Raw genomic sequence first — 11,911 nt, 5'->3', positions numbered from 1 at the left:
ATGAAATCTACGCTGTAATGTAGGTGACAGCAGTTGTTTTTATTTAGAAAAACGATCTATTTTCACCAAGTTTAGAGCGATTTTAGCTTTATGCTAATTACTTTCTTAATGCCCAACTGGGCGTGTTTTTACTTTTGACCAAGTGGGCATTGTGGAGAGAAGTGTATGACGCTGACCAATCAGCGTCATACACTTCTCTCCATTCATGTAATCAGCACATAGTGATCCTGCGTTGTTCACTATGTGCTGTCACATACTCAGACATTAACGTTACTGAAGTGTCTTGACAGTGAATAGACATCACCTCCAGCCAGGACAGGATGTCTATTCACAATACCGACACTTCGGTAACGTTTGTGTGGGACTTAGAGCACAGCAAGCATGATCTTGCTGTAAGCTGTCATTTACAGAGAGATCTCGCGAGATCACGCTTGCTGTGCTGTAAGTCCCACACAAACGTTACCGAAGTGTTGGGATTGTGAATAGACATCCCGTCGTGGCTGGAGGTGATGTCTATTCACTGTCAAGACACTTCATTAACGTTAATGTCTGAGTATGTGACAGCACATAGTGAACAATGCAGGATCACTATGTGCAGAGTAAATGAATGGAGAGAAGTGTATGACGCTAATTGGTCAGCGTCATACACTTCTCTCCACAACGCCCACTTGGTCAAAAGTAAAAACACGCCCAGTTGGGCATTAACCCCTTAATGCCGAAGGTATTTTAAACCTTAACCCCTTAGTGACCAGCCCATTTTAGGCCCTAATGACCAAGCTATTTTATTTGTTTTTCTATAGTCGCATTCAAAGAGCTATAACTTTTTTAATTTTTTCGTCTATATAGCTGTATGAGGACTTGTTTTTTGCGGGATTAGTTGTACTTTTTAATAGCACCATTTTTGGGTACATATTTCCAGGGCAGACCTGGGGGCCTTTATCAAGCCCCCGGCTGCCATGACACCCCATCGGAGACCCGCGATTGCATTCGCGGGCCGCCGATGGGTGACAGAGGGAGCGCACTCCCTCTGTAAACAAAGTTAAATGCCGCGGTCGCTATTGACGGCAGCATTTAACGGGTTAAACGGCCACGATCGAAGTAAACTTTGATCGCGGGCGTTGGAGCAGGAGCTCAGCTGTCATTAGACAGCTGAGCCCCGGCTCCAGCCTGCGGAAGAGACCCGTTCAGAACTTAGACTAGGCTCACGTGAAAAAGGCGTCAGCCTAGCCTAAGGCCCCTTAGTGACGAACGTAAAAAGGCGTATTGTTGGTCACTAAGGGGTTAATGACCGAGCAATTTTTTAAGTTTTTCCATCGTCTCATTCAAAGATCTATAACTTTTTTATTTTTGTGTCGACATAGCTGTATAAGGACTTTTTTTTTGCGGGACAAGTTGTATTTTGTAAGAGCACCATTTTTGGGTACATATAATTTATTGATTAACTTTTTTAGTGGGGTACTGGAAAAAAACCAGAAAGTTCGCCATTTTTTTTGCGTCTTAATTTTACGCTGTTTACCGTGTGGTATAAATAACATAACAACTTTATTCAGCGGGTCGTTACGATTGCGACGATACCAAATTTATATGGATTTTTTTATGTTTTCCTACTTTTACACAGTAAAAACACATTTTTTTCAAAATTATTTGCTTTTGTGTCGCTATATTTGAAGAGCCATAACTCTTTTATTTTTTGACCGATACAGCTGTATGAGGGCGTTCGTTTTTGCGGGACGACTTGTAGATTTTATTGGTACCATTTTGGAGTTGATGCGACGTTTGATCACTTTTTATCAAATTCTTTTGTACGCAGGATGAACAGAAAACAGCAATTCTGGCGTTGTTTTTTTATTATATTTCTTACGGCGTTCACCATGCGGGTTAAATTATGTAATAGTTATATAGTTGAGTTTGTTACGGACGCGGCAATACCAAATATGAGTAACTTTTTACTTTTTTTTCATAATAAAGTATTTTGTAAGGGGAAAAAGTGGGGGGTTTTATTTTTTTTTACTTGGGACATTTATTTATTTATTTTAAACTTTATTTAACTTTTTTTTTTACCTTATTTTTAGCCCCACGGGGGGACTTTACTGTGCAAACTTTTGATCGCTATTATAATACACTGCAATACTTCGGTATTGCAGTGTATTATTGCCAGTCAGTGTAAAACCGACAGGCACCTGCTAGGTCATGCCTCTGGCATAGCCGAACAGGCAATCACTAAAGGCAGACCTGGGGGCCTTTGTTAGGCCCCCAGGCTACCATAGAACCCATCGGCTCCCCGCGATGCTCGCGGGGATGCCAGTGGGATGAGAGAGGGAGCCCCCTCCCTCTAAAATCACTCCGATGCGGTGCTCGCTATTGAGTACCGCATCTGAGGGGTTAAATATGCTAGTGGTCTCCGATCGTTGCCCTGAAGCACGAGGCTGTTAGCAACAGCACGGGCTTCAGGAGATCCCTGCACGATGTGGAGAAAGTTCTTCTGAAGTGCCGACGGGAAAAGGCGGCGCTTCAGAAGAACTACCCTGAACGGCCGACGTAAAAACACTATACGCCGGTCGTTAAGGGGTTAAGAAAGTAATTAGCATAAAGCTAAAATCGCTCATAACTTGGTGAAAATAGATCGTTTTTCTAAATCAAAACCACTGCTGTCACCTACATTACAGCGCCAATCACATTATGTAAGAGATAGGCCACTTATAATGTGGTGTCAGAGCCTCTTTAACAAAAGCTTGATTTAAACAATAGGTAATTTTTTGATGATACTTTCCTTTTAAGTCCTGGAAAACCCCTTTAAAATCTTACATGAAAAATGAATGTCAGCAGGCAAATATTCCTTTCGATCATGTCTTATCCTGTCTGGACGTATCACTATACACTGTTCTCAAATATCTAAAACAGCAAAGCACCATCTGTTTTCAGCTGCTCCCAGTGAATGTAACCACGCAGAGCACCAGGGGGATTACATGTCCTGTTACCAGCAAAGACACCCGACCCCTATATAAAAAATATCTCCAAAATTAGGATTATAATTCAGACAGCCAGGGTTATTCATCTGGTCAATATCTGCGATTATAACCGTACAATGTTTATAATATTCTGATGATTCATTATTTGGACAATCTGTGCATCTACCCAAATAATGTGCTGGGATGGGAATAATTTTATGGGATTTTTTTTGCCTTCAGAGAAAAATTAAATATGAATATCACCCTCAATGAAGTATGCAAATCTAATCCCATGTTAGGAGAACTTTGTTCATCTTTGTTCAGCTTTGTTCATCCTGAGCCTTCTGGTTCATGAATAGAATGGTGAAAATACAATGAACATGTAAGAGGGAGGGAACTGTACTGAAGCATTCACCCAAAGCTGCCCCACTAATTCTTTCTAGAAACTTTATGGGAAAATACATTGATGGCAAGTATGATGAGTGGTACCCCTTACTGATCAGCAGAACGAAGGGGCTGCAGTGCTCCAGTGAGTCAATGTCGATTATTATGGCTTTCAGGATTTGTGGAGAGCTGGATGACAACCTATGATGGGCTCTGATCTGGCTATTTTTCATAAAGGAATTTCTTAGATGTAGAACAAACGTGACAAAAAGAGACATCCATAGATGTGAATGATTGTTTTCTTATTATCTTTCCATAATTTTTACCATTACTGAGCTCATAGATGGCCCACTTCAAGATTTGTTAATTTACGAACACATTTCTAATCCGTCGACCAAGAAAAAACATTGGGTGAATGAATTTTCCACGCCTGTGATTTACAAGGAATCGATTCATCTCTAACTTTTGCTAGCTATTACAAATTGTTGGCAAAATCAAGATATCTATCAAAACACATACACAAAATTGGGAATAGTTAGAATTAAATTCTCATCAACCCCAATTTGACACCTTTGTTGGTGGCTACACACCTACCGCTAAGTCTTAAAGGTCTCAGGTTTGGTCATAATCTGTCCATTTCAATGTAGATGATCTGATGAAAGATCCACTGGAGCTCTTAGTAGGAGACGTCGTCGTGGATTTACCACCTATGAAGGACTCACATCTACTGGAGAACATCATATACTGTATATAAAATCTTCATAGCTGCTCTAGACCAAACATGATGTACACATTATTCTACACGTACATTTCTCCCCTTTATTTGTCATTCACCTTCATATACTGGACATATATACTCGTAAGGCCAGATTCACACATAGCATAAATACGGCAGATTTTCCACAACGGATTTCATTGCGGAAAATCCGCAGTGTATTACAGAAACCGTAAAGTGATTTGAATAAATCTCATCCATCAATTTATGGTGTGGAATCGCTGGTTTTCTGTTGTGGACTTTGCTGATTGAATTTAATGGGGAGGTCAAATCCACAACAAATAGGAGATGTTACAATTTTTGCAGCGGAAAAGCTGCGATTCTGCCGCAAAAGGGATGTCATGGCTATAGGCAAGTATAAAGTTTTTTTTTACATGCTGTTTTCCGCAGCGGACATTCCAGCCGAAAAACTGCACCACAATTTGGTGCGGTTTTTCATCCAGAATTCCATGCGGGCTCCAGGGCTGATACGCTGTGTACCTTTTGCGAGCTGGGTGATCCGTTTGCCATAATAGAGCTGATTCAATACATTGTACAGGTCATCAATTTATTAGGGAGATTAGAGACTGACTATTATTATATAGTCATGTGCCCCTTGGTCTCTATGAGGCGTAGACTGGAACTCCATCTAGTAAAGACAGTAGGATGGTCATATATTGGTTGGAGAGTCAGAAATATAACAGTAAGGCATCCCTGGAAGAACTAGGAAAGACCTAAATTATCATTAATTCAAATACTGAAGACAGGTTTATTTATTAGTTGGAAGGACCAAATCAAATTGTCATGCAACCCAAGAAAGGTCTATAGAAGACGTAGATTATTGTTACTCCAGCTACTAAAGACAGGTGAATGGTCATAAATTGGATGGGAAGTCAGGAATTTAATGGTCCTACAACTCTTGCTAGGGTTAGAAGAGACTTAGGGGGAGATTTATTATGGCATTTCTAACAGTATTCTTAACAGTAAGCTTGTTTTGCACAAAATTTGTGACTTTTTACACTTACGCTGCTCAAGGCACTTTTCGTATTAAAAAAAAAAAAAAGTCCACACATGGCCCATCAAATTGACTATAATTTATGCTAGAATTTGGCGTAAATTATAGCGGGAATCGACACCAGCTCAGTTTGTGGCGCACAACCTGCCTAAGATGCAATATATTTTTTAAGATGGTGACGAGAAAAGCATAAAACGGCAATTAAAGCATGTGCCATAATTTGCGTCTTTATAACACTACAAAAGAGGCGTAAAGTCATTAATAAATTCCCCCATAGATTCTTATTACTTCAGCAACTGAAAATGGGAGGATGGTCATTATTAGTTGGCAATAAATAAAGGGGGAAATTTATAGACGTTTCTGGCGTCTAAAAATCGCAAATGCGACTTACGACCTTTATATCCTGCCCTCGCCACTTTTGTGGAAAGGAAGCATGGCTGTGGAAAAGGGGACGGGGCCACAGCGGCCCAACAAATGTATTATCATTTATGGCAGAAAAGTGGCGTAAATGATAGTGGAAATCTACACCAGCTCCTCTGTAGGGTGTTGCAAGGTAGAGGCCCATGCTGGGCCTCGTAACATGCCACCCCCCAGACTACCCCCCTGCACTCCCATTGAACAGTTAAGTAAAATATTACGTTTACCTCCTCTTACTCTCCTCTTTTTTTCCCCTGGGTCTCCTCAACATAACCCGGTTCATACAACGTACTGACACTGGGCAGCATCAGGACGTTGTATGTGACACAGCACTGATGATTTTGAAGCGCTTTGACGATTCTCGACATCGGGACCTTGTACGAGCCACGCTGGAATGCTGAGAGAACCCAGAGGGGAGAAGAGAAGCAGTGAGGTGAGTATCTGTTATGTCTATTTAATGGCCGATGGGGGGGGGGGGGGTAGATGGCACGTGGCCGTTGCGCCACATTTGTGATGCACGGCCAGCTGAAAGATGCAACACATTTATTAAGAGGCGTTCGCCTCTTAATAAATGTGTCACATCTTATTCCAACTTTTCTTTCTATTAAGACTGGCGTATGAAACTCAAGATTCCCTCCAAAGTTTATGCCCAAGCGATTGTTAGAAGGTCCAGAAGAGATATACAGTAGATTGTTATTGCTTCACGACTACACAAAAGTTTGGGTTGTATTGGCTGGGGAGTTTGGTGATACAAACATCCACACAAAACTAGGTTGTTCCATTGTTTTGTGGCCCTTTTACTAATGGTCATATAGAGGAGTTATTGTACCATCCTTCCACTCAATCAGGATTTCTCCATGTCTCAGGGTCGTGGGGCTGGAATCCGGTCCTGGGTACTCAGACTGATCAACTTTGCTGGTTAAAGGGGATTGCTCATAGGCAGAACCAAATTTATGGTGAGGTTTGGCATGGCTTGGCAATGCAGATAAAACTTTCCGTTTCCTGTAAGGTAAAATAACATGAAATGGAATGTGTATAATCTCCTGTATCATTCTTATAGCAAGTGATTAAGTTGGACTTACTTGTTAACACGGACATTCAGTACTAGTATGATTACCCCCATTAGAAATGTGAAGGGGCTTAGGATCAGCATGGCCGTTCTCCATCCACTGCCTATGAGAAGAGAAGGAAGGTTAAAAAATAAATGTTCAATCATTTTTCAAACTGAAACAGAATTTATCATTTCAAAAGGCATAGAGAAGCGGATTTGAAGAGAAGAAAAATGTAATGTAGTAAAATGTCTTATATTTTCCTTTCCTTACATTTTGGTGTCTTTTTTTTGTTCGAAGCTAATACGGTGCTTGATAGTGTATTTCCAACTATGAGTATCGTTTAGCCTTTGCTGATTAATTTAAAATAAACTTTACTTCAAATAGTCATAAAGTTACATGATTCTGTCTTCTTGCAGCCACCACTAGGGGGAGCACCCAATGAATGCAATAATGAATCCGTCTTGCGTAAACTCCACCTAGTGGTGGCGGCAGGATGTGAGTGATGCTGGCAGAATAATTTCCACATAGAAATTATGGTGTGCTGCAGATTTTTACATTCTGTTATGGATGTCCACAGCGGATTTCACCATTTTCAATGTAGAAGAGGTGAAATCCAATCTGAATCTGCAGCAAAATGCGGATTTTGCTGCGGAAACCCTGCAGACAGTCTGCGGAAACGTGTGTGCATACCGTAAAGAAGATAGAAATAATAATATAAATAAATATATTGGCTCCCATAGGGAACTAATAATGATAGGACTACGTAGAATAAAAACCGGTATCTCTTATTTTGATTTTAGTTACATCTTATGATGCAAAACTTTCACTTGGGTGAGGCTTAGTTGTCACATCACTGGATGCATGTTTCAACTAACTCTTTTTTAGGGTAACGTAATTTATTGCTACAATGTGGAAACCATACTGTAACAGCGACTGCAGAGTACAAATCCTCATTTTTGCCTGCAGTTTTCCAGGTGAGTTTTCACATATATTATATATGTTTTACATGTCAGAATTTTAAAGAATTTTCATTTATCATCTGTCAATAAGTGACCACTATCCCCAGGCTCAGATCGCAACAGGTTTAATTTTATGGATAAGTGATAAATGTTCCCGGTAGTGGGTTTACTACCTGGAACATTTATCACTTATCTATAAAATCATGACCCTAAAACACTTCAGCTGTTACAATCTCTCGAGAAACCGTTGTGTTTTTCCGTCACAATTAATTGGCCCTTTCGCTCTTAGTGAACATGGTGGATTTTGGGAGAAATAGTTGCATGAGTAAAGCATGGATAATCCAACTCTCCATCAGGCCAATCCTGCATTTGGGTTAGAGTTCTCTTTTAATACAATTTTTACATGTTTAGCTAATTCCTTCAGTGGAAACAATGATTTTGGAGGTGAACTAGAGTATTACTCACCATCTTCCTCCAGGACGTAAATCCTTTCAGTCAACCTGTCCCAGGAACTGACAAACTGCTCACCACCTATAAAAGTTTTAACTAGATGTGACTCCAACATATAATAATTTGTGTGGACGTAAAGGTCCTCTTACGCGGCCCAATATGGGCCGTGAAAACGAGCGCCAATCAAACGAGGTAGCTCGTTGATTGGCGCTCGTTTGCTCCTTTCACAAGGAGGTAGTATGGGGACGAGTGCTCGTTACTACGATCGGTCGTCCTTATACATTTCTATTAGTTTGGCATCACATCTGCCTGTTTACACAGGGAGATGTGCTGCCGACAACGATAATATTTCTTGCTGCATGAACGATACAAGATTGTATCGTTTTAAATGCCGATATTATTATTGTTGTCGGCAGCACATCTTCCTGTGTAAACAGGGATATGTGCTGCTGACCTGGTAGAAATGTATGGGAACGAGCGATCGTAGTAAAGAGCGCTCGTCCCCATACTAGCTCCTTGTGGAAGGAGCAAATGAGCGCCAATCAACGAGCGGTCTCATTGATCGGTGCTCTTTTACATGGCCCACGTCGGCCCGTGTAAGAGTATTTTTAGTCCTAAGAATCTTTCTAATCTTCAGACCTTCAGTCTATTGTTAGTAGATCAAAAGTGTGTGAGCTAAAATACTAATTCCAGACCTCTTTTGGGATGGTAGGCTGGGGCTGAGATCTATTTATTTACCGGGATATTAATTGGCGTCATGGTTCGGCTTCAACTTTGAAGGGGAGAAATTTCCTCAACCTGTTGCAGGAATATTTTATGGGCCAGCTTGTGGAAGACCCGACTAGAGGTGAAGCTCTGTTGGATCTGGTCATTTCTAATAATGCGGAGCTTGTTGGGAATGTCAATGTTCGTGAAAACCTTGGTAACCGTGATCATAATATAGTTATATTTTACCTATACTGTAAAAAACAAACCCCGGGTAGGTGGAAAAAAACACTTAATTTTAAGAAGGCCAATTTCCACAGGATGAGGGTTGCAATTCAGGATATAGGCTGGGAACAACTGATGTCAAATAATGGTATAAATGATAAATGGGAAATCTTAAAATTCCCTTTGTATAATTACAGTGCAAAATTTATTCCTATAGGTAACTATAAATGACTAAAATTAAACCCCACATGGCTTACACCTTCTGTAAATAGGGCAATATATGGCAAAAAAAAAGGGCATTTGAAAAATACAAATCTGAGGGTACAGCTGTAGCCTTTGTAAATTATAAAGAGCTTAATGAAATCTGCAAAAATACAAAATGAAAGGCAGGTGGCCAAGGATAGCAAAATAAATCCTCCAAAAATTCTTCAAGTATATAAATGCAAAGAAGCCAAGGTCTGAACATGTAGGACCCATGAATATTGGTAATGGGGAGATGGTCACAGGGGATCAAGAGAAGGCAGAGTTACTAAGTATGTTATTTAGCTCTGTATATACAAAAGAAGAAAGAGCAGCTGATGTAGCCGATGCCAGTGCTGTTAATATATCAGTTCATAGACTCAATTGGCTTAATGTAGATATAGTCCAAGCAAAGTTAAATAAAATAAATGTGCACAAGGCCCCGGGACCAGATGGGTTACACCCTAGAGTTCTTAAAGAGCTTAGTTCAGTTATTTCTGTTTCCCTCTTCATAATATTTAGAGATTCTCTAGTGACTGGTATAGTGCCAAGGGACTGGCGCAGGGCAAATGTGGTGCCTATTTTCAAAAAGGGCTCTAGGTCTTCCCCGGGTAATTATAGACCAGTATGCTCAACATCCATTGTGAGGAAAATGTTTGAGGGACTATGTACAGGATTATGTGACAAAAATAGTATTACCAGTGATGGCCTGCACGGTTTTACTAAGGACAGTAGTTGTCAAACCAACCTGATTTGTTTTTATGAAGAGGTGAGCAGAAGCCTAGACAGAGGGGCCGCTGTGGATATAATGATTTTAGACTTTGCAAAGGCATTTGACACTGTCCCTCATAGACGTCTAATGGGTAAATTAAGGACTATAGGTTTAGAAAGTATAGTTTGTAATTGGATTGAGAATTGGCTCAAGGACCGTATCCAGAGAGTTGTGGTCAATGATTCCTAATCTGAATGGTCCCCGGTTATAAGTGGTGTACCCCAGGGTTCAGTTCTGGGACCACTATTATTCAACTTATTTATTAATGATATCGGATGGGATTAATAGCACTATTTCTATTTTTGCAGATGACACCAAGCTATGTAATATAGTTCAGTCTATGGAAGATGTTCGTAAATTGCAAGCTGATTTGGATGCACTGAGTGTTTGGGAATCCACTTGGCAAATGAGGTTTAATGTAGATAAATGTAAAGTTATGCATCTGGGTACCAACAATCTGCATGCATCATATGTCCTCGAGGGAGCTACACTGAGAAAGTCACTTGTTGAGAAGGATCTGGGTGTACTTGTAGATCATAAACTAAATAACAGCATGCAATGTCAATCAGCTGCTTCAGGGTATGTGCACACACACTAATTACGTCCGTAATTGACGGACGTATTTCGGCCGCAAGTACCGGACCGACCACAGTGCAGGGAGCCGGGCTCCTAGCATCATACTTATGTACGATGCTAGGAGTCCCTGCCTCTCCGTGGAACTACTGTCCCGTACTGAAAACATGATTACAGTACGGCACAGTTGTCCTGCAGAGAGGCAGGGACTCCTAGCATCGTATATAACTATGATGCTAGGAGCCCGGCTCCCTGCACTGTGTTCGGTCCGGGACTTGCGGCCGAAATACGTCCGTCAATTACGGACGTAATTAGTGTGTGTGCACATACCCTCAAAGGCCAGCAAGATATTGTCGTGTATTAAAAGAGGCATGGACTCGCGGGACAGGGATATAATATTACCACTTTACAAAGCATTAGTGAGGCCTCATCTAGAATTTGCAGTTCAGTTCTGGGCTCCAGTTCATAGAAAGGATGCCCTGGAGTTGGAAAAAATACAAAGAAGAGCAACGAAGCTAATAAGGGGCATGGAGAATCTAAGTTATGAGGAAAGATTAAAAGAATGAAACCTATTTAGTCTTGAAAAGAGACGACTAAGGGGGGACATGATTAACTTATATAAATATATGAATGGCACATACAAAAAATATGGTGAAATCCTGTTCCATGTAAAACCCACTCAAAAAATAAGGGGGCACTCCCTCCGTCTGGAGAAAGAAAGGTTCAACCTGCAGAGGAGACAAGTCTTCTTTACGGTGAGAACTGTGAATCAATGGAATAGTCTACCGCAGGAGCTGGTCACAGCAGGGACAGTAGATGGCTTTAAAATCAGCGTCATACACTTTTCTCCATTCATTTACACTGCACTAGCGATATAGATATATCGTTATGTGCAGATACATTCACACACTATAACGTTACTGCAGTGTCCTGATAATGAATATACATTTCCTCCAGCCAGGACGTCATGTGTATTCAAAATCCTGACACGTCTGAATCTTTTCTGTGAGATTTCCAGCAAGGCAAACGTAATCTCGTTTACATCGTAATCTCGCGAGATTACGTTTGCCTTGCTTGAAATCTGACAGAAAAGATTCAGACGTGTCAGGATTTTGAATACACATGACGTCCTGGCTGGAGGGCATGGTCAGGACACTGAAGTAATGTTATAGTGTGTGTATGTAGCTGCATATAACGATATAGCTATATCGCTAGTGCAGTGTAAATGAATGGAGAGAAGTGTATGAAGCTGATTGGTCAGCGTCATACACTCCTCTGTACAACGTCCACTTGGTCTAAAGTAAAAACACGCCCACTTGGGCATTAAGAAACTAATTAGCATAAAGCTAAAAATCGCTCATAAAGTGGTAAAAATGGATTGTTTTTCTAAATAAAAAGCACTGCTGTCACCTACATT

General features: G+C 40.7%; 1 protein-coding gene across 2 annotated transcripts in view; it reads right to left on the bottom strand.

Annotated features, from left to right (window-relative positions):
• Positions 1 to 5,141: 5,141 nt before the first annotated feature.
• The window catches only part of LOC142746842 (uncharacterized), a 42,627-nt gene continuing 35,857 nt past the window's right edge, over positions 5,142 to 11,911 (bottom strand). The window contains exons 4-6 of one of the 2 annotated variants that reach the window (XM_075854945.1): positions 7,995 to 8,060; positions 6,601 to 6,691; positions 5,142 to 6,520 (exon numbers count right to left, since the gene is read on the bottom strand). In XM_075854945.1, coding sequence (XP_075711060.1) covers positions 6,319 to 6,520; positions 6,601 to 6,691; positions 7,995 to 8,060 — 359 coding nt within the window. In that variant the 3' untranslated portion in view covers positions 5,142 to 6,318. The remainder of the gene's footprint in view (positions 6,521 to 6,600; positions 6,692 to 7,994; positions 8,061 to 11,911) is intronic. The other variant, XM_075854946.1, reaches the window with a different exon arrangement.

The sequence above is a fragment of the Rhinoderma darwinii genome, chromosome 1 (assembly GCF_050947455.1).
Source record: "Rhinoderma darwinii isolate aRhiDar2 chromosome 1, aRhiDar2.hap1, whole genome shotgun sequence".
Classification (NCBI taxonomy): Eukaryota; Metazoa; Chordata; class Amphibia; order Anura; family Rhinodermatidae; genus Rhinoderma; species Rhinoderma darwinii.
This window is presented reverse-complemented; position numbering and strand designations above follow the sequence as displayed.